This window comes from Trichechus manatus, unplaced genomic scaffold, assembly GCF_000243295.1.
Source record: "Trichechus manatus latirostris isolate Lorelei unplaced genomic scaffold, TriManLat1.0 scaffold00104, whole genome shotgun sequence".
Taxonomy (NCBI): domain Eukaryota; kingdom Metazoa; phylum Chordata; class Mammalia; order Sirenia; family Trichechidae; genus Trichechus; species Trichechus manatus.
The window spans coordinates 1,155,418-1,177,190 of NW_004444040.1; the positions used below are offsets into that span (position 1 = coordinate 1,155,418).

Below are 21,773 nucleotides of genomic sequence, written 5' to 3' on the forward strand. Positions count from 1 at the left end.
CCTTTTCTATGCTCTTGAATAGTTTGAGTAAAATTGGAGACACCCATAAAACTATAGATAAGGAGTCATTTTTATGTCGATATCTTGTTACTTTTTTTCACATATCCCTTGTTTATTGGCATATTCAGGTTTTCTCCTTTTTCTTGGGGTCATTTGATAACTCATAGTCTTCCCAAAACTTGATCATTAAGATTTTCATATGAATTAACAGAAAGTTGCATGTGGTATTCTCACAACTTTTTTAAATTACTCTCTATATCTTTTTTATTCTTAACACTATCTTTGTTACCTAATGCTGCTGTAACATAAATACCACAGGTGGGTAGCTTTAAAGAACAGAAATTTATTTTCTAACAGTTACAGAGGCTAAACACCCAAATCAGGCTATGATCAAATTAACTTAAGAAAGAAAACTTTATTTCCAACCTGAATTACAGCCACAGGTACAGGGGTTAGGATTCCAACACATACTTAATCCATAACACTAACACTCTTTTTTCTCTTCTTTTTCGGTTATAATTGCCTAACAGCTATCTGTGGTTCATTTTATTAAGCTTGTCTAGAAACAATTGCCCACTTAGCAACTGTATACTCAAATCTTTTTTTCCAAATGAAGAGTATGCTCTTCAAATATATCTTTGATAAATATTTCTGTTTATTCATCTTTCTGTCCAAATACTTCTAGCTTTTCCCTTAAGAGAAGGATAGCTGCCCATCCTCTGTCCTGTATATTTACCTTCTCTTGTTGTTTTTAATTCTTTGCTGTCTCTCTCAGCAGTCTTAGAAATTTCTCGAGTTTATCCTCAATATCATTGAATCAATTTTTTTCTACATCAATGATAGTATTTATTATGGATAATGTTCATTTTCATTCTATTACTGGACTATGAGCTTCCTTGTAATCCTTCCCTTCCTCACCGATATTCTTTAAAAAATCTCAAATGGTTATCCTTTCCTTTAGAAGCCATATTTCTTACATCCTATAAGACTGCAGAACCACTTCCTAAAAAATTACTATGTAATTTAGAAGAAATGCACCAAAAATGTCAAATGGTAGTGTCCTCTTTCCTTAGTTCTGCAGTACTTTTTTTCATTTTTTTCATCCAGACCCAGATTTCATCCACAGACCAGATGTATAGCTCGCCTGTGGCTTACTCAAGAGCTGTCTGAGACCTCTTTTTCTATATACTGCTGGAAATCAAGATGACATGCACAGCTAATAACCCAGTCCCAGGGTTAGCAGCTGTCACTCACACAGCTTTGAAGAAGGGAGTTAGGGCTTTCTCCTGCCCACACCCAGCCCAGTTTTCTGACACTTTACACTAATGACAGATAAGAACTTCAATGCCAGAGGTTCTTCCAGGCTTCACTCTCTGCCTCTGCCCTCCTCCAAGGTATCACTTTTCAGACAGAGCTGCCCCCAGCCTTGAGGGGCTGTCAGGTGGTTGCCAAAGGACTAATTGGTAGGCTTACTCTCCAGGGACCTCACTTGGCAACCTTCCTTACACCGACTTGTCCTCAGCCTTGCAAGCCTATATTTTGTACTGATTTTATCAGCACCCTGAGAGGGGATCCGTCTCTCAGGGGAGGACTCACATTAATAAAGTTTATGAGACTGATAAGTAAAACCAAATGCCACATTATTAATTTACAAGGAGATATAACTGAAGCGAGAACTGGAAATTTTGAAGTCCACGTCAGTAGTGCATGTTATTTTTGATGGTAGCATTAGTAATATGAGAAACTAAACCATAATCCTAGTTCCAATCTATTAATTTACAGTAAAAAATTGCTGCCATAGAAACCAAAATACTCACAGCCCAGGTGATTGGCAAATGCTCTCCATATAGGCAGACCTACAAAGGAAGCCACATAAACCAAAGGTTATTTTTTGAGCACAGAATCAGGATGAGGTAAAAGAGATGAAGTAATGGGACTAGAGCGCCCAATGTCCACCATCTACCATTCCCCACATCCTTTCCTTTCTGTCTTAGGGATGCTCTTGCCATATTATCAAGGAGTCCCTGGGAGGTGCAATCATTTAAGTGCTCGACTACTATCCAAAAAGTTGGTGGTTCAAACCCACCCAGAAGCACCTCAGAAGACAGGCCTGGTGGTCTGCTTTGGAAAACTCACAGCCTTGAAAACCCTATGAAGCAATTCTAATCACTTCTGAGTTATTAGACACAGAGGTAGGCACACATTGGGGAAGACAGATGCCATGTGAGGATCCCTGAGGAACCCAGAAGTGTCCGGGGTTACCAACAAGGAAAGAAGGACTCAACATGACCAAGATCCTGATTTGGATTTTACCTTCCACAACTGTGAGAAAATAAATTTCTGCTCTTTAAAGCCACGCACTTCTGGTGTTTCTGTTACTGCAGCACTAGGAAACTAAGGCAGAGCCCCTCTTCTCCTTAGCATCTGTGACCATCTCCCTCTTCTGACAGTTGATTTCCTTATACAGCAATCATCCAGTTAGGATATTGTCAAAACATTCTGTCTAGAAGCCCATCTGATTCCTTCAGACAATTTTTCCCATTCATCCTTTAGTGAACCTAGAATGAAAAAAAATCTCACTTTCTTCATGAACACATCCTTATAAGACTCTTGTTAATAATAGAAACTGACCTTAGGATCTGCTCCCTATTACTTCTTGGCCTGCTGTTTTCTAGGAGGTTTTTTAAAATTTTTTCAAACAGATTTATTTCCAGGGGTTTGGGTTGGTACAGAACAGCCCTTTGGGGACTTGACAAAACAACACCCAGCCAGCAGATGATTGATGCAGACTCTGGGGGCTGGAGCTCAGAAACAGATCATGGAAGGAAGTAAAAGGCCTTCCTGCCTCCTTTCAGAAAAGTGGGACTGCTGTTTCATGAGGGAAAGAATGGGCAGCTATGGGTTGAGGTCTCTTTACTGGCATTGTAATTTAGCAACAATTCCTGTCACACTTAGGCATTTGGCTTTCTGCCAGATTTGGGTCTGAAGATTCCAGGTTTCTATTTCTCACTTGAATGTTTGTTTCAAGATCAAGAAAGTTGTATCAGAAGTTGCTAACACCATTTGATCCTACAAACCAGAACCTATACACAGAGCTTTTAAGTTCACATGTAAACTGTCCAAACCTGAAATGTTATAAGAACTGCAGACAAACACAAAGTATTGTTGTTGCCCTGGCTTCTCTTTCACCCTTTACACCTGAATTTGGGAAAGCAGAAGTTCAAGCATCCACCTCTGGCAAACTGGGCCTCAGGGACCGCAGGAAATGGGAACTCCAAGATGACAACCTCACCTACATGTCAATCTCATGTTGATATGTCAACATCAATGTGCCTTTCCAGGACCCAAGTCAGCATGTTAATGTACTGAGGATGTTGCCTGTTTTATTTCAGAAATGGGTCAAGTTTAAGAGAGATTTTGGTAATTTCAAGACTCAATGTATTCCATGGGAGATGAAGATCAAGGACATTGAAAGTGAGTATTCTATCATCATTGTTTTTCAGTTGGTTTACTGAAGCGTTTTCCAAGGGCTTCTATTGTGTTCCTGGCGTTGTGATTAGATTTGTAGGCTGTTGTGATGGTTAAGGTAGTGTGTCATCTTGGCTGGGCCCTGATTCTCAGTGATTTGGCTGTTATGATGTAGTCTGGCAGTCATGTAATGATGTAATCACCTTCACGATGAGATCCAATTTAATGTAATCATGTCCATGATGAGATCTGCTTTGCACAGCCAATCAGTTGAAAGGGAGTTTCCTTGGATTGCGGCCTGCATCCAATATATAAGGACTTTCTGGCAAAGCTCACTGGCTTTTGCTCTGCTCTGGATCCTGCATTCTGCTCATCATCATATGACCTGCAGTTCTCGGGACTTGAGCCAGCAGCCTGTCATCTGACCTGCCAATCTTGGGTTCATCAGCCCCTGCAGCTACATGAGTCAGGAGAAGCCTCCAGCCTGACGCCTGCCCCACAGACTTGGCACTTTCTAACCTCTACACCACATGAGCCATTTCCTTGATATAAATCTCTCTTTCTATATATTTATATGCTTTACTGGTTATGCTTCTCTAAAGAACCCAGCCTAAGATAGCTGTGTCGTACTGGAAAAAAATTAGGCTTTCAACCAGTCAGATCAAGATTTAAATCTGTTTCTTAAATTTCCTATTTTGAGAACTCAGGCATATTAATTAATCCCACAGAGTCTTGGGTTATTTATCTAGGGGGAAAAGAGATTAGGATGTTGGTTCCACAGACTGATGTGAAAATTAAATCTATAACACACACAGAATTATCAATGCATGTTTATTTCCTCCTCCTGCAAGACTGAAAACCCACCATCATTTCTCCGTCCAGGTCACTTTGGTTCTTCAGTGGCATCATATTTCATCTTTCTCCGGTGGATGTATGGCGTTAACCTTGTCCTTTTTGGGTTAATATTCGGTCTAATCATAATTCCAGAGGTAAGAAAATAAATTCCTATATCTTTGGATAGTGTAGAGGCTTATCATCACCACCATCTTCACTTACATTAACTAAGTCCTCTCTGTTTTACAAAGCACCAGTCATTCATTTTAAATTCTATACACACGTCTTTGTCCAGACAGTTCAATACAAAGACTGGAAACAAAATACTTGTGCTTCAGAATTAAGAGGTGGAACTCACACTGGTCTACCTTTTATTTTTTTAACCTTAAGATTAGTGGAGAAGTAATACCTTACTGTGTGTGTTTTGTTTTGTTTTCAGGTGGTTGTTGTTGTTTTCTTTTACTTTAAAAAAAGAGAGGCAAGGAATGCATTATAACATAATTTATCAAAAAAAAAAAAAAACAAAACTTGCATTTGAATAGTGATCTTCACTATTCTCCCAGATAAAATCTTATTAAGGATATAGGTGGATCCTTACCTACAGATGAGTAACTAAGGGACAAAAAGGGAATAAGCGGCTTGTGCAAAGTCACACAGTAAGTTTGTAGTGAATGAGATCCCAGGCTGCCAGAGTGCTGGCCTGGGATCTTTTCCAAAAGAGCCCTGGGTGCCCTAAGCACGTAGCACAGTACTAGCTACAGTCCTGCCTGAAGCACTTGGGCACACCAATGGATTATTTCAACAGATTTCAAGGTAAAGATATATTTGCATTTAGTATTTTCTTCCTTCCAGGTTTATTAATTGGTTCAGTGATAACCTAATGATTCCTATTTTATTATAAATGGAGCATATTGGAGTCAGTTCTACCTGTATTCAGCATCCGTAGGTAACTACTCTGTACAGCCATTTTTCAGGAAATTAAAAACCTTCTGCATAATGTAAATTAAGTCAGATTCCTTGGAAGACGTTGATGGTGCATTGTTACAGCAGTTGGCAGCACAAGGGTATTACATTATTTATAAAACCATTGAGTTTTTTTTTTTACATTACCTAAGAAATTGTGAAATTCAAGTAGTAGTACTTGCATTGTCAGAACCTGTCTAATTTCAGGGGGGATCATGACCGGGATTAGCCCAAAGCTGATTCCCATGAGATGGAAGTTAGACATACCTCTATCCCCAACCTTTTTACCAAGTCTGACACCAGTCATCCTCCCCACAGCACTCTCTGCTTCTCTGCTGTGTTAGAAAATCTGTTGCAATAGCCACACAGAACTCACAGACCATACTTATGGTTAAGTTGTTTATTAAGGAAGTAACAGGCTAGCACTCAGGATAAGGATCAGGAAGAATGTAGACAAAGTCTCCCTGGACACAGCTCTTTCAGCTCCTCTCGGCCACCTGAGGACAGGCTTCTTGGGGCCTCCTCAGGACAGCCTCTTCTTGGCCCTGCTCTTTGTCAACAGTGACTCTGCCACAGGGCCCCTTCCAGGCCTCTCGCTGTCTTCAGTATTACAGTCCTTGAACCATGTTACAGCTCTTTTAGGAGGTTCCTTGCCTCCTCTCTCTTTGCTTCTTCTCCTTTCTCTCTTGCCTTTTCTCCTTTATGCTTATTCTTGCTTCCTGTTTGAAAAACCTTTGTGGGGTTGGCTGCATATATACACAAACTCCTTTTCAATTTCAAGGTATGACCTTCCCACTGGGAGCCACAAACTGACCAATCCTCTCTTGGTAGGCCACAGACATTTCATTTGCATAGTAGGCTATATCACGTCGTTTGCATAGTCTATAGTCACTTCATTTGCATAGTATATTGACCAGTGTCTGCAAGGTGCATACTAATCACAGGGCAGGATGCAGCCCAGGGCCAGACAAAAAGTATCAAACCAAGTTGTTTACAGTTTACTCTTGAAATCTAACAAACTCTCTGGGGTAGAAAACTAGAGCAACCATAACAACTCTGGGCTTAGGGGAAAAATCTCCCTAACTGTTTTTCGAAGAACCAAGGCAAAAAGCCACATAAAGGAACTCATTTCACCACAGAAGTGTAGTTATAAAAATGTCATTAACTAAATCTTTATACTCTTTTATATGCAAGCCTAGAAATCAAGGGTTATGAGTCTATTTGACCAATTCTTAAGCCAATATCACTCTCTGACCCCAAATGAGGATTTTATACCTTCTGGCAAATATGTAAAAATGCCCTTGCACCCAAAAGGAAAACGTTGTCAGAAGTTAACTGGAAATTTCACTTCTCCCTTCCACATCTGGGCAAGTATGAGAAATTTACCTTTATAGAGATCTTTGCTTGCTTTCTGGGGCTATCTAGTCTACCCATGAGAAGAGAAATGCTGTAGGCATATGAGACATAGCCAAAATTTTGTTACACAGTGATCCAGAAAAACAGTCTTTTTGCATTATGAGCAGAAATTAAGAATAAAGTAGTGAATCATATGGGGAGATAAGTGAGCATTTACATTGTTCTAGGATACCGTACTCCTTAGAAGCAAAGATGACGAGATTACGTCTCACATGCTTTAGACATGTCATAAGGAGGGATCAGTCCCTGAAGGACATCATGCTTGGTAAAGTACAGAGTCATCTAAAAAGAGGAAGATCCTCAATGAGATGGATTGACACAGTGGCTACAACAATGGGCTCAAGCATAACAACGATTGTGAGGATGGCGCAGGACCAGGCAGTGTTTCGTTCTGTTGTACCTAGGGTTGCTATGAGTCAGAACTGACTTGATAGCACCTAACAACAACAACAACAAAAGGATTCCAAATACTAAACATAGTAAATATTTCTAGATAACAAAATCAGCAACTCATTGTTCATACAGGCATACCTCAGTGATATTGTGGGTTTGGTTCCAGACCACTGCAATAAAGCAAGTCACACAAATTTTTTGGTTTCCCAGTGCATAGAAAGGTTAAGTTTATACTATACTGTAGTCTGTTAAGTGTGTAATACCACTATGTCTAAAAAAACAATGTACATACCTTAATTAAAAAATACCTCGTTGCTAAAAAATGCTAACCATCATTTGAGCCTTCACCGAGTCATAATCTTTTTGGTGGTGGAGGGTCTTGCCTCGATGTGAATGGCTGCTGACTGATCAGGGTGGTGGTTGCTGCAGGTTGGGGTGTTTCAGGGAATAGGGAGGCCTAAGGAAGAGAAGGAGATGGGGGGATGGCCAGTCAGTGGAGCAGCCAGAACAAACAAAACATTCATCAATTAAGTTCACTATCTTATATGGACGCAGTTTGTGGTGCCTCAAAACAATTACAATAGTAACATCAAAGATCACTGATCACAGGTCACCATAACAGGTATAATAATAATGAAAATTTTGAAATATTGCAGGAGTTACCAAAATGTGACACAGAGTCACGAAGTGAGCACATGCTGTTGGCAAAATGGTGCCAATAGACTTGCTCAACACAGGGTTTCCACAAACCTTCAATTTGTAAAAACCACAGTATCTGTGAAGCATGATAAAGCAAAGCACAATAAATGGAGGTATGCTGGTATATATAATAAATACGATAAGTCAGGTGATGAGATACCCCCATGGATCATGGAGTTTTTAAGGTAGACCATGGTGAATCAGAGGATCCAGGGATAAAAATTTGAAAAGAGCTTAGATGTTAGATGGTTGTAACAGAGTTTCTCCTCATACCCATCTTCTTTTTGCCACAAACCCTCCTTGTCATTTTAATGGAATTAAACATCTCTGAATGCTACAATGAGTCCTATTCAGCCTTAATGACAATTGTCTGCAAATCCAACAAGCTTACATGATCCCTGGGAAACCCTCAGTTATGCACAGTCACTGGCTGCCAGGGCCCTACTGGATGACAACCTCATGTTGTTTGGTTCTCAATGATGGCTGCACATGAAAATCATTGGGGGTGCTTTTTAAAAATATACCAGGTCCCTACCTAGGCTACCCCAAATAACTGAATCTCTAAGGGTAAAATCTTGGCATTTCTAGTTTAAAAGCCTCTGTGGTAGGCAGAATTCTAAGATAGCCCCCGATTTTCCCACCTCATGGTATTCACACCCTTGTGTAATCCCTTCCTCTTGAGTATGGGGTAGACCTAGTGGCTTGCTTTTTTACAAATTGAATATGACAAAAGTGATGGACTGTCACATCTATGATTAGGTTATAAGTGACTGTGATTTCCATTTTGCTGGCATTCTCTCAATTCCCTTGTTGGCTTGAATGCTTTGATGAAGCAAACTGCCATATTGAAGAGTACCACCTAGCAAGGGACTGAGGGTGGCCTTCAGACAACAACCAGTGAGGAACCAAGGCCCTCAGTTCAACAACCCATGAAGAACTAAATCTTGTCAATAACCTTGGGAGTGAACTTGGAAGCAGATCCTTCCCCAGTCAATCCTTCAGATGAGACCACAGCCTCAGTCAACTCCTTGATTGCAGCCTAGTAGGAGACTCTGAAGAAAAGGACCCAGCTAAATCATGCCCCGATTCCTAACCCACAGAAACTGTGAGATTATAAATGCGTGTTGTTTTCTAAGTTTTGGGGTAACTTGTCATACAGCAATAGATGCTTCCCAGGTGATTCTAATATGCAGCCAGGGTTGAGAAATGATAATGTACGTTAACTAATTAAGTAAGATAATTTTTAAAAATACCTTGTGAGCTCTGTTCTAGGGTTCACATAGACAGATTTCAGTCAGTAAACCTTATATTGACACGTCTTCTAGAAATAGCTATTAAATGTTTCAGATATATGGAAAGGTATAAAGAACGAGCCCACCACTAAGCTTAAAAACAGAATATGGCATACACACTAAAATCCTCTAATTACTTCTCTCCAATTGCATTACCTCCTTAACTTTCAAATGTAAACACTACCTTGAGTTTTCTATTTCAACTTAAATTTTAAAATTTATTGACTTAAATACAGTAGTTTCTTGGCTTTTGTTTTAAATCACTGATGTAATCTGAAGTCATACCCCCTTTCGCATTATTATAATTTTTCTTCTCTCATTTACATCAAAATTGTGTCTTTTGAGCTATTTTATTAAAGAAATAATTTTGGTTCTCTGATATATCTTTTTCTTTTTTAAATTCCGGTTTTTTTAGGCATAATTTACATAAGGGGAAAATACACCTTCTTGGGTGAATTTTAATGAATTTTGACAAATGTATGCAGTCAGATAACAAAGACCACAATCTACCACCACCTTAACCAAGATATAGAACATTTCCATCACCCCAGGAAGTTTTCTTGTGCCCCCTTTGCAGTCTCCTCTCCCTACCACCAGTGATCTGACTTCTGTCTCTAAAGTTTTACCTTTTCCAGAATATCATATAAATAAAATCATGAAATATGTAGTCTCTTGTGTCTGGCTTGTTTCACTTAGCACGGTGTTTCTGAAAGTCATCCATGTTTTTGCATGTATCAATAGTTTGTTACTTTTTTTATTACTGAGTAGTGTTCATTGTTTCTCATGCATTCACCAGTTTATGGACATTTGTTGTCATAGTATTGTTTCCAGTTTTGAACTATTATGACTAAAGCTATAACACTAAACATTAATCATTCAGGTCTTTATCTTATATATCTTTATTTTCTGTATCATTAATTTCTACTCTTAAATTTATCATTTCTTTCCTTCTAATTTGTTTGGGTTTATATTAGTTATCTATTGCTGTGTAACAAATTGCTCCAAAACTTTGTTGCTGAAAACAACAAACACTTATGCTCTCACAGCTTCTGTGGGTCAGGAATCCAGGAGTGGCTCAGCTAAACGATTCTGGCTCGGGTTTCTCAGAAGGCTGCAATGGAGGTGTTGGTCAGGGCTGATTCACAAACTGGCACCATAAGACCTCTGTCATCTCAAGGCTGTGCTGCAGCAGGATCTGCTTCCAAAGTCCCTTGTGTGGCTGTTGTCAGGTCCTCCAGGCTGTTGGTTGGAAACATGAGTTCCTTGCCACTTGGGTCCCTTCATAAGACTGTTCACAGCATGGTAGCTTGCTTTTCCCAGAAAGAGGGATCTGAGAGAGACAGACAGACAGACAGAGGGAGAAAGAGAAGAGTCCCTGAGATGAAAGTTACAGTCCTTTCTAATCTAATTTCAGAAGTGACCTAGTCACTTCTGCCATATTCTATTCATTAGGAGCAACTTACCAAATCCAGCCACACTCAAGGGGAGAAACTTACGTGACGGCATGAATACGAGGAGCAGGATCATTGAGGGCCATCTTAGAGGTTGCCTACCACAGGGTTCCTTTTATTGCTCATTTTCTAGCTTTTTAAGTTATTAGCTCGTTAATTTCTGCCTTCCTTATTTTCTAACATAAGCAGTATGTCTATTAATTTCCCTCTTAGTACCATTTTAGCTGTATCCCATAAGTTTGATATATATTATTTTCATTATCATTCATTCAGTTTTTTTTTCTAATTTCTTTATCATCTACAAATTGTTTATACTGTATTTTTAAGTTTTTAATAGATAGGAAGGTTGGTTTGTTATTGGTTTTAACATAATTTTTTAGTGATTATAGAGTACGTTTTGTATGAAGATGATTCTTTTTCTTTGGTTGAGATTTGCTTTATTAGCCTAGAACATGGTCAATTTTCCTAAATTTCTCTAGTTTTTCATGTTTTAAATATATTCTTGTATGGTAAGAATCATCTATATTTCACTTACTAATTTTAGGTTAGCATAAACTACCACTTTCTGAGTTTTATAAGTTAATCTCCTACTCTTACTGGTTTTGTCTCTGTAATTTTTTATAAGTTTTTGCTTTATATGTTCTATTGGATGCTATGTTGTTGGATGTACATGAATCTAAAATTGTTATAATGTGGTCAGTTATATTGATTTATTTTCAAATGTTAAACCATATCACATTCCTGAAATAAACCCAAGTAGGTCATTATGTGGAGACCTGGTGGCACAATAGTTAAGAGCTCAGCTGCTAATCAAAAGGTCTGCAATTTGAATCCACCAGCTGCTCCTTGGAAACCCTATAGGGCAGTTCTACTCTGTCCTGTAGGGTTGCTATGAGTCAAAATTGACTCGATGGCAACAGGTACAACAGGTAGAGCATTATGTATTATCCTTCCTTTTTATCTATCACCAGATTTTGGTTTGCTGACATTTTATTTAGAATTTTTACAGCTGTGTTTAAGAGACTAAAACAAAACTAAATCCATGGCCATGGAGTCAATTCTGACTCATAGCGACCCTATAGGACAGAATAGAACTGCTCCCATAGGATTTCCAAGTAGTGGCTAGTGAATTGGAACTGCCAACCTTTTGGTTAGCAGCCAAGCTCTTAACCACTGTGCCACCAGGGTTCCTTTAAGAGACTGGATGATAAATTTCCTTTATATGTCTATAATGTCCTTATTATGTTTGGAGATCAAAACCTGGGCCTCATAAAATGATTTGGGAAATGGTTCTTCTTTATCTATTCTCTTGAGGAATTTGTGCAAATTTTCCTGTGGTGTGCTTAAGTGGTTCTTTTGTGGTCTTTATTGTTTTCTGTTTTGTTTTGTTTTGCACATGTGGTAGAAAGAATTCTAAGAATGACTATCAATGAGGCTTGCCTTGTATAATCCCCTCCCCTTTGAGTATGGGTGTAACCTGTGATTGTGATGTGGTTAACAGGTTCTCTGGGTAAGTCTAATCTAATCCTTTAAAGGCAGAGAGGTTTCTCTGGCTGGTTGAAGAAGAAGTCAGAGTCAAAACATGAGAAGGATTTGGCAAGTAATTGCTGGCATGAGGATGGAGGGGGCCATGTGATGAGGAATGTGGGTGGCCGCTAAAAGCTGAGAGTGGCCACAAACTGACATCCAGCAAGGAAAATGGGACCTCAATCCTACACCACAAGGAAATGGATTCTGCCAACAACCAATGAGCTTAGAAGAGAACCTCAAAACCTTGATAAGATCCTCAACTCCTGCCAACACCTTGATTTCAGCCCAGTGAAAACCTGATCAGCAAATCTAGCCCTGCCATGTTGGACTTCTGACCTACAGAACTGTGAACTAACAAATGGTGTTTTAAGCCATTACATTCCTAGTCATTTTTACACAGCAATTAAAAACTATTACAATATGTATTCTGCTTGGGGTTGTAGCACCTCATGAATCTTAAAATGTCTTTTGTCATTTTTGGAAAATTTTCAGCCATTATCCCTTCAAATGTTGCTTCTGTGCCATTTCTTCTTTCTTCTCATTCTGGGACTCCAAATATACACGTGTAGAACCTTGTCTCTATATTCCTGGGTGTATTTATGTTCTTTTCAATATTCTCCATCCTTTTCTTTAGGTGCTAAGTCTGGATGTTTTTAACCTTATTTTTCAACTCACCAATTCTCTTTTCAGCTGATCTATATGTTCTATATGTTCATGGTTGATAACTCCCTGATCTGTGTTTCCTGTAGAATTATTTATCAGTGAATAACTAGAAATATTCTAATGCCCCAAAATAGGGAATTGACTAGTTATGTTTATGTACATACACGTGATCAAATATTCCAAAGTCATCTTATTTTTAGAAATACAGGTAGTCCCCTACTTATGATGTATTCAAGTTACAACAAATCATGCTTATGATGGTCTGTTTTTCTTATATGTCTTATCGTTAGTAATATGTATGTATTAAAATATATTTGCAAGTTTATATGTGATGTGACCAACCCCCAAAGACAAATAAAGACTAGATTTATAAAGATACTGATAATTAAAGACAATAATGATGACAATTCTAAAAAAAAAAAAAATGAAGTATTCGACTTAAGTCAGAACCTGAACCCCATCATAAGTTGGGGACTACTTGTACCATGAGGAGCCCTGGTGGTGCAGTGGTTAAAGCCCTTGGCTGCTAACTGAAAGGTTAGCAGTTCAAACTCACCAGCTGCTCCTCAAAAGAAAGATGTAGGTGTTTTTTTTTTTTTTACCTGTACCATATGACTTGGAAAATAGGTCATAAAATAATATTAAGCTAAATAATCAGACTGAAATATATACAAAACTCAGAAACAGCTGAAAGGAACTATATGAATATCTAACAGTCATTATCTTTGCTTTGTGGGGTGATAGGTAATTTTTTTTTAATGTTCTGTACTTTTCCACATTTTCTACAATGAGTGTATGTTACTTTTAAAATCAGAAAGGTATGAATGTTATTTAAAGAAGAAAACATGCATGCCCTGCTCTGAGAAGGAAAGTATTTAACCCAGTGAATATATGTCTCTCTGTGTTTGTGTTTCCTCTACTTAAAATTGTGCCATTCTGTCTCTATACAAGGTACTGATGGGCATGCCGTATGGAAGTATACCCAGAAAGACAGTACCTCGGGCTGAGGAAGAAAAAGCCATGGACTTTTCAGTCCTTTGGGATTTTGAGGTACCATTCCCAACATGCCAATGCACCTCTATTTTTGTGATTGTAAGGTCTAAAGATTGCACGGACAAGTGTGCAATATTGCATTGAATTATTGGAAAACCAGTGCTTTAATCAAATAGGATCCCAGCTCTATGCAAAATGAGCTGGCAAACAATGAGCTGGCAAACCATGTCTCGCTCCATCCTTCAGTCTCATAGTCAGATCTGAAAGCTCTCAGAGATTTGTGAAAGTCAATTGGAGTATTTTTCCAAGTTATTTGGAACTGCAGTGCCCAGCTACACTACTGCTAAGAATTTCCTTTATTCTTTATTTTACTCAAGAACCCCAGTTGAAACATTCTATCTTCCAAAAACAAGCTGAATTTATTCAATAATAATTAATCTCCTGTTTTATTTCCAGCAAAGAAGTGCTAAAACCCTAAGTTATGTAATTACACCTAAATAATTACCCCGAAAAAGTGTGCCTAAACCCATTTAACCAGTTGCAATCGAATCGATTCTGACTCATAGCAACCCTATAGGACAGAGTAGAACTGCCCCATGAGGTTTCCAAGGAGCAGATGGCGGATTCGAACTCCCGACCTTTTGGTTAGCAGCCGAGCTCTGAAATCCAATTACACCTAAGAGCCAAAAACAAAACAAAACTTTAAAGGTGGGTTAGCCTCTGATCCTCATCATGTATAATTTTCTTTAGATTTTGAAATACTGAGAAAATTTGCAGACTTCCGTCTACTTCTGGAGTGTGAAATTAAGAACCCGGGGATGGGGAAAAGGAATTTGGAACTATGTGCACATTCTTATGTATACACATACACACACACACACACAAATACTCACTCTCACTCGCACACACACACCTTATCCATAATTTTATCCCAAATATTAACAACACTCTCCTCTCTCAACTACATCTCTATATACTCTGTGTGATGGGGAAATCAAAGGAATGAAGAAAGGAAAGAGAGGGAGACATAAATGAACTCTGGAGCAACTGGGAGAAGTGAAGGGAAGGACAAGGACATCCAGGACCCTTTCTTCCCCACCTCAGACTTCCATTAGAACCCTGAGAAAGGAATCCCTGGTAGAAGGGAGTGTCTGATGACTGTCTGCACTGAGCTTACAAATCCAGAGCCTTTGCATTTGCTATCTTGCAGGGCTACATCAAGTACTCTGCTCTCTTCTACGGCTACTACAACAATCAGAGGACCATCGGGTGGCTGAGGTACCGGTTGCCAATGGCTTACTTTATGGTGGGGGTCAGCGTGTTTGGCTACAGCCTCATGATTGTCATTCGATCGTAAGTATGACTGTCTCATTTACAGGCTTTTCCTTTTCTTCACACAAACAGCCTTGTCCCCTGACCGCTCTTTATCTGCTTACGTTCTGGTGGGGAATTCAGAGAGAAAACAAGGAAACAAACAAGGCAAATGTTGATTGTGACATGTGGTATAAAAGACAGAAACAGGATAACATGGAAGTTCTGAAAAATGCCATAGAGACTCCTTTAGATGAGGCTGAGACCTGAAGCCTCCAGCCATGCTGAAAGTCTGGGGCAGAGCATTTTACACAGTGGAAGAGCATGTATGAAGGTCCTGAGGCAGCAAATATCCTAGTGAGTTCCAGAAACTGTGAAAAGGCTGGTGAGGTTTAAGAGGGAGCATGGTACCTGGAAAGGGTGGACAGGTTTGCAAGGCAGATTTCTGCTTTTCTCCAGAGCTCGGCTTCCTCAGAAACACTCGTCTGTTCCTCCGTAACTCTAGCTTGCATGTTAGAACCAAGCCTGGCATATATAGAGATTATCAGGTCAACTCTGACTCATGGTGATCCCATATGTGTCAGAGTAGAACTGTGCTCCATAGGGTTTCCAATGGTTGATTCTTTGGAAGTATATCGCCAGGCCTTTTTTCCAAGGTGCCTCTTAATGGGCTTGAATCTCCAGCCTTTTGGTTAACAGTAAGCATGTTAACTCTTTACACCATTCAGGTACTCCAAGTACATAATAGAAACAGTAAATCTGTGCTAAATTAATGTATGTGGCTGCAGTTAACCATGGCAGCCTCTGTGGCCCCAACTGTACCTGTCTCTGTGAGCAGAAATGGTCCTTCTATTATGTCTGTACCTCTTAATTCATATCCTCTGAAGAAATAATTCGGCCCAGCCCATGAATTGCCTTCTTCTGAGTCAGGTGACCCAATCAGCTATGGCTGGGGTTTGGAAGGTACCGACTCCTGCACAAACCTGAACACCAGGGCCCACCCTTTGGCAGGACCACAGGGTAGGTATAACGACAGAGGTGTGTGCCTTACAGGATGGCCAGCAATACCCAGGGAAGCACAAGCGAGGGCGAGAATGATAACTTCACATTCAGCTTCAAGATGTTCACCAGCTGGGACTACCTGATCGGGAATTCAGAGACGGCAGACAACAAATATGCCTCCATCACCACCAGCTTCAAGGTAGTCAACTCAGGGTAGTTCCCACTTCCTGGGGAAACTCTGGGTCCTGCCAGTCATTAGGAGATTTGCAAAGGAAATAAGATGTCCAAATAACTTGTAGCAAAGGCTTTACACCAGGTCCCAAGCCTCCCTCTCAAGCCTTTAAGAAAGAGTTCTCATGGCTGGTACACACCATCTGTTCCTTCATATGGCAGAGAATCATAGATGCTGGGATCTTGTCCTGCCTGTTTCCTCATGGAGCTGCTTTCTGCTGGAGGAAATGGAAGGACTCTTTTGAGGCAGTGGTTCTCAATCTTTTACGCATGCTAAAATCACCTAAGGAGCTTTAAAAATCTCTTGGGCCCCACTTCCAAAGATTCCGATGTAATTGATCTGGGAAGGAATCCTGGCTTTAATTTTCTTAAAAGCTCCCCAAGTGATAACACCCAGAAAGAGATGAGAACCCTGGTTTATGGAAAGGGAAATAAAGGAATCAGCCCTATATTTCTTGCTACCCCATACATCCAACGGCCAAGTAGGGACAGGTAGGAACTTTGGCTCTTCCTCCAAGTCTACCAGAAAGGGACAAGAAGGTCAATCCCTATAAAGGGCTTTGAACATCTGGGAAAGATAAGTCTTCTTCTCTTAGTCTATAAAAGCAGGTATAATGCACTTACATAACAGGGCAATGTTGTAAGAACTATGCGAGTTAATGTATATTAAGCACCTGGTAAGCTAGTTAAAACTGAACCTAGTTAAACCTGAACACAGTAACTGTTAGTTGATAGGAAAAGTCTCTTCCTAGGTACTTTGGTGTCCAGCAGACCTCATTTCCATCTTGGCTCTGCCACTTACTCTTTGTGTCCCCTTAGAGAGTTACTGATGCAGGACATATGGTTAATAATCAAAAATCAATTGTATTTTTATATACCAACAGCAAACAATTAGAAAATCAATTTCATTTTCAATAGCATCAAAAAACATAAAATTCCTAGAAATAAATTTAACAACAACCCAAAAAAAGTGCAAGACTGCTACACCAAAAAGACAAAACATTACTGAAGGAAATTAAAAAACCAGTTGCGGTCAAGGCAATTCCAACTCACGGCAGCCCCCTGTGTGTCAGAATAGAATTGTGCTCCAAAGAGTTTTCAATGGCTAATTTTTCAGAAGTAGATTACCAGGCCTTTCTTCCAGGGCATCTCTGGGTGGACTCCAAGCTCCAATCTTTTGATTACCAGCCAACCACATTAACCATTTGCACAACCCAGGGATTCCTAAAAGAAATTAAGAAGTTATAAATAAATGGAAAGATATGCTCTGCACATGGATTAAAACGGAGGTCCGCAAACCATGGCCCACTGGCCAAATCCAGTCTGCTACCTATTTTGTAAAAAATGCTTTATTGAAACAAAGCATGCCCATTTATTTATGTATTGCTTATGGCTTCTTTCATGCTACAGTGGCAAGGCTGCATCATTGTGAGAGAGACCAAATGGCCTAGAAGCCGAAAATATTTATTTGCTCTTTATAAATAAAGTTTGCTGGCCCCTGCATTATAAGACTTAATATTATTAAGATTCTATTTGAATCTATTCAATCTGTAGATTTAAAACAGTCCAATCAGTTACTGAAATCTCTCTGGGCCTTGCGTCTTGTAATGTGGGTAATAATAGAACCTACTCTATTGGTTTGTTGTTGGGATTAAGAGAGATAATGCATGGAGAGTGATTAGCACCACGTTTGGCATATGTTAAGTATTCAATAAATCTAAGTTTTTGTTATTACATGTACCAAAATAATAACAACAAAATATATGTTCTTAAAGAAAGGAACTAATTCTCCATAAGGCATCAGTTCATCACACTGATTATTCTTTCAGTTATGGAATATAGAAAGCAGTCTTCTCAGGAACCCAACCACAATGGTTCCTGTTGGTTCCTGGTCTGACACTATTTACATCTCATTTTCACACATTAAGGAATCAATAGTGGATGAACAAGAGAGTAACAAAGAAGAAAACATCCATCTCACAAGATTTCTCCGTGTCCTGGCCAACTTTCTCATCATCTGCTGTTTGTGTGGAAGTGGGTACCTCATTTACTTTGTGGTGAAGCGATCCCAGGAATTCTCCAAAATGCAGAATGTCAGCTGGTATGAAAGGAATGAGGTAGGAAAAACATTTCTGATGAAGTAAATGTTGAGGGCAGATACTGAAATCACAGTGATCCCTATGCTATTCAGCTAAATTATTTAAAGTCTGGGTTATAGGATTTATTTTGAAAAGTGAAATTTCATCCTTTTCCAATCAAGTATCATAAACATCTTGAACAAAGAAATGTCTGCTGGCTCAGTGGTTAAAGCCCACAGCTGCTAACCAAGAGGTCGATGGTTCAAACCCACCAGCCGCTCTGCAGGAGAAAGATACGACAGTCTGTTCAGGTAAAGATTACAGCCTTAGCAATTCTATGAAGCAGTTCTACTCTGTCCTACAGAGTTTCTATAAGTCCAAATTGACTCCATGGTAATGGATTTGGTTTTTTGTTTGGTATGCTTTTGGGAAGGAGCCCTAGTGGAGCAATGGTTAAGCACTCATCTGCTAACTGAAATGTCGGTCATTCAAACTCACCAGCAGCTCCATGGGAGAAAAGACCTAGCAATCTGCTCCCATAGAGATTACAGCTTGGGAAACCCTACTGGACAATTCTACTCTGTCTTATAGGGTCACTATGAGTTCAAATCTACAAGACGGAACACAACAGAACAACAACAGGCTTTGGGGGAGTTTCCCTAGGTGGCACAAATTCTTAAGCACTCGGCTACCATCCAGAGGTGCCTTAGAAGACAGTCCTGGCAATATGCTTCCAAAAGGTCACAGCCTTGAAAATCCTATGGAGCAGTTTTACTCTGCACACATGGGGTCACTATGAGTCAAAATTGACCCGAGAGTGATTAACAACAACAACAGGGCAAACATAAAGCACAAAATAAGATAGCAGATTTAAGTCCAAATATAATCAGTGATTACAATAAATGCAAATGAATTTAATGCTGCAGTTTAAAGGAATAATTATCAGATTGAATCTAAAAGGTTTCGTACTATTAATATTTGTAATATGTATGGGAGATAAAATATTAATACCCAAAATATGAAAATTGGCCAAAAGACAATCTTATTAAAACTGTGTAAAAGTTTGAGTAGAAATTTTTTTATAACGAGATATCCAAATGTTCATTAAACTCACTCCTTCTAGTATTAAAATTTCAGCAATCTTTCAACAAAACAGTGGAATAAACAATCCATTGACTCCATCATTTTTGCTGTACCTCATTTTGCCTCACATCGTAATTTGACTCCTTACCCAGTAGAGATTCTATGGCACATCATAATAATCATGTCTTTGTATATATGCTACACTCATTAGCCCTTTTTTCTGTCTTCACGTTTGTGATGGTTAAGATTCTGTGTCACCTTGGCTGGGCCATGATTCTCAGTGTTTTGGTAGTTGTGTGAGGTTGTGCTCACTTCCCTGTTGAGATTTGATATATGATCACCCCCATGATGGGATCTGCTGTGAGTAGCCAGTGTGTTGAAGGGGAGTTACCTTGGATGTGTGGTCTGCATTGAGTGTGGGTGGGCATTCTGGCAGTGCTTGGGGGCTTTTGTTTGTTCTGGATCCTGCAGCTGCCTCCTGTTCATCTGGCCTCTGGTTCTTGGGACTTGAGCTAGCAGCTTACCTGTGGTCTTGCCTGTCGATCTTGGGATTTGTCGATCTTCACAGCCTGTGAGCAACAGTCCTGCTCTCCAACCTGCGGATCTTGGGTTCACCAGCCCCTGTGGCTATGTGAATCAGGAGAAGCCTCTATCCTGAACCACGGACTTGGGACGTTCCAGCCTCTACAGCTGCGTGAGGCATTTCCTTGATATAAATCTCTATATATATATTTATTTATAGGCTTTACTGGTCTTCCTTCTCTAGAGAACCCAGCCTAAGACAACACTGGTCTGACAAAACTCCAAATCCGGCAGCTAAAGGTGTCTGGAGAAATCCATACAGTTTTGCTAAATGGTACTTTATAGTCGTGACCATAAGCATATGGTCACACATTGCCACAGCAATCTGGTTCCATTCAATTTTCCACTCTTCTAGAAGACTGTTTCACACTTTCTCTGCTCTACTTAAACCTCCAAAACCTTCTGCCATTTCCTGACATAGGCAGTCAGAAGCAAATTTTCACAAACTCCCATAACCCAGCGTATTGATCCTGTATGCTCAGTCTTCCTGCATTTTTCCATGGATGAGCTATGTTGCTATATAAGGTCAACCCCTCCAGAACTGCACTAGATCCCAAGCCCACTTACCCTCTCACCTATCAAGACTATCACTCCACCAGTACTCCCCTCTCTTTCTTGTGTGATCATTCCCTCAGCTAATGAATATGTTGCATATTTTTTCCATGTAAAAAACAAAACAATACAAAAATCTCTTTACCCCACAGCAACCACCTCATTTCTCTGCTTCCCTTTAGAGCAAACTCTTAGAAAAAAAGAAAAACACTTGTCATCAAGTTGATTCTGATTTATGGAAAGTATTGTGTATATTCACTATCTCCAGATTCTTTCCTTGAATCCACTCCTGTCGGGATATAATTACAAATACTATATCTTTAACCCAGTAGTCCCACTATTGGGAATCTCTTCTAAAGATATAGAAGCACTGGTACACGTTTATTGTAGCATTGTTTGTAGTGGTAAAAATAGATATATTTTTATTGTCTAATGATATGACAATGGTAAAATAAATTGGGGCAAATCTACATCACACACTGGGCCAATTATATCTACCTTGAGGACCTTCATAGTATATTAGTAAATTTAAAAAGCAAATTGTAGAGTGCCAAGGCCACGTGTCAAAAAAAGTTAGGTTTATTGTTTACTGCAGCAGAGAGATTTGGGTTTGTTAGTTGATTTGGGGAAGGACTCAAGGAAACTCGGGTTTGCCATAGATTGAGCTAGTCAGAAAAAGGAAGCAATTCTATGATGGATATCTTAATATTTTATCTAGGAAGTTGAAGGAATAGTGTGAGATTAAAGCTGTCATTGGTGAAGAAATGTCAATCGCTCGTGTTAGCTGAGAGAGAGGAGTGTTTAATTATTCTTGTGGTTGCATGATCTTGTTTTTCTCTGGACTCAGACATCATTACAAGGTAATCTTGTCTTTTTCTTGTTATTGAATCACACAGTGACCTTGCCTGATATTGATGTTCTGTGAAACTTTTTATATTAAGTAGGGAACACCATGACCAAGAGGTTAGTGCCAGGCCATCTACAAACCGACAGCTGTTGGTACTACTTTTTTCTTTCTCAAGATTAATGACTATAATGTAATATTATTTTAATAAAAATGTACTACGGACAACAACGTCAGAAAATCACAAATATATTGTATATATTTGTATATGTATGCATACATATTCACACATGCATATGTATTAGAGTGCATGTGTGGGTATATATGTGTAGAAGCATGGAAAATGGTGAGAAAAAATATAAAATAAACTATTATCATTAGCCAGAGG

The 21,773-nt window shown here is 39.3% G+C and overlaps 1 protein-coding gene across 1 annotated transcript in view; it reads left to right on the forward strand.

Annotated features, from left to right (window-relative positions):
• Positions 1–21,773, forward strand: part of TMC2 (transmembrane channel like 2) — an 81,595-nt gene that overhangs the window by 19,430 nt on the left and 40,392 nt on the right. The window contains exons 5-10 of the mRNA XM_004383064.1: positions 3,393–3,474; positions 4,351–4,457; positions 13,661–13,759; positions 14,913–15,055; positions 16,067–16,214; positions 18,175–18,363. Coding sequence (XP_004383121.1) covers positions 3,393–3,474; positions 4,351–4,457; positions 13,661–13,759; positions 14,913–15,055; positions 16,067–16,214; positions 18,175–18,363 — 768 coding nt within the window. The remainder of the gene's footprint in view (positions 1–3,392; positions 3,475–4,350; positions 4,458–13,660; positions 13,760–14,912; positions 15,056–16,066; positions 16,215–18,174; positions 18,364–21,773) is intronic.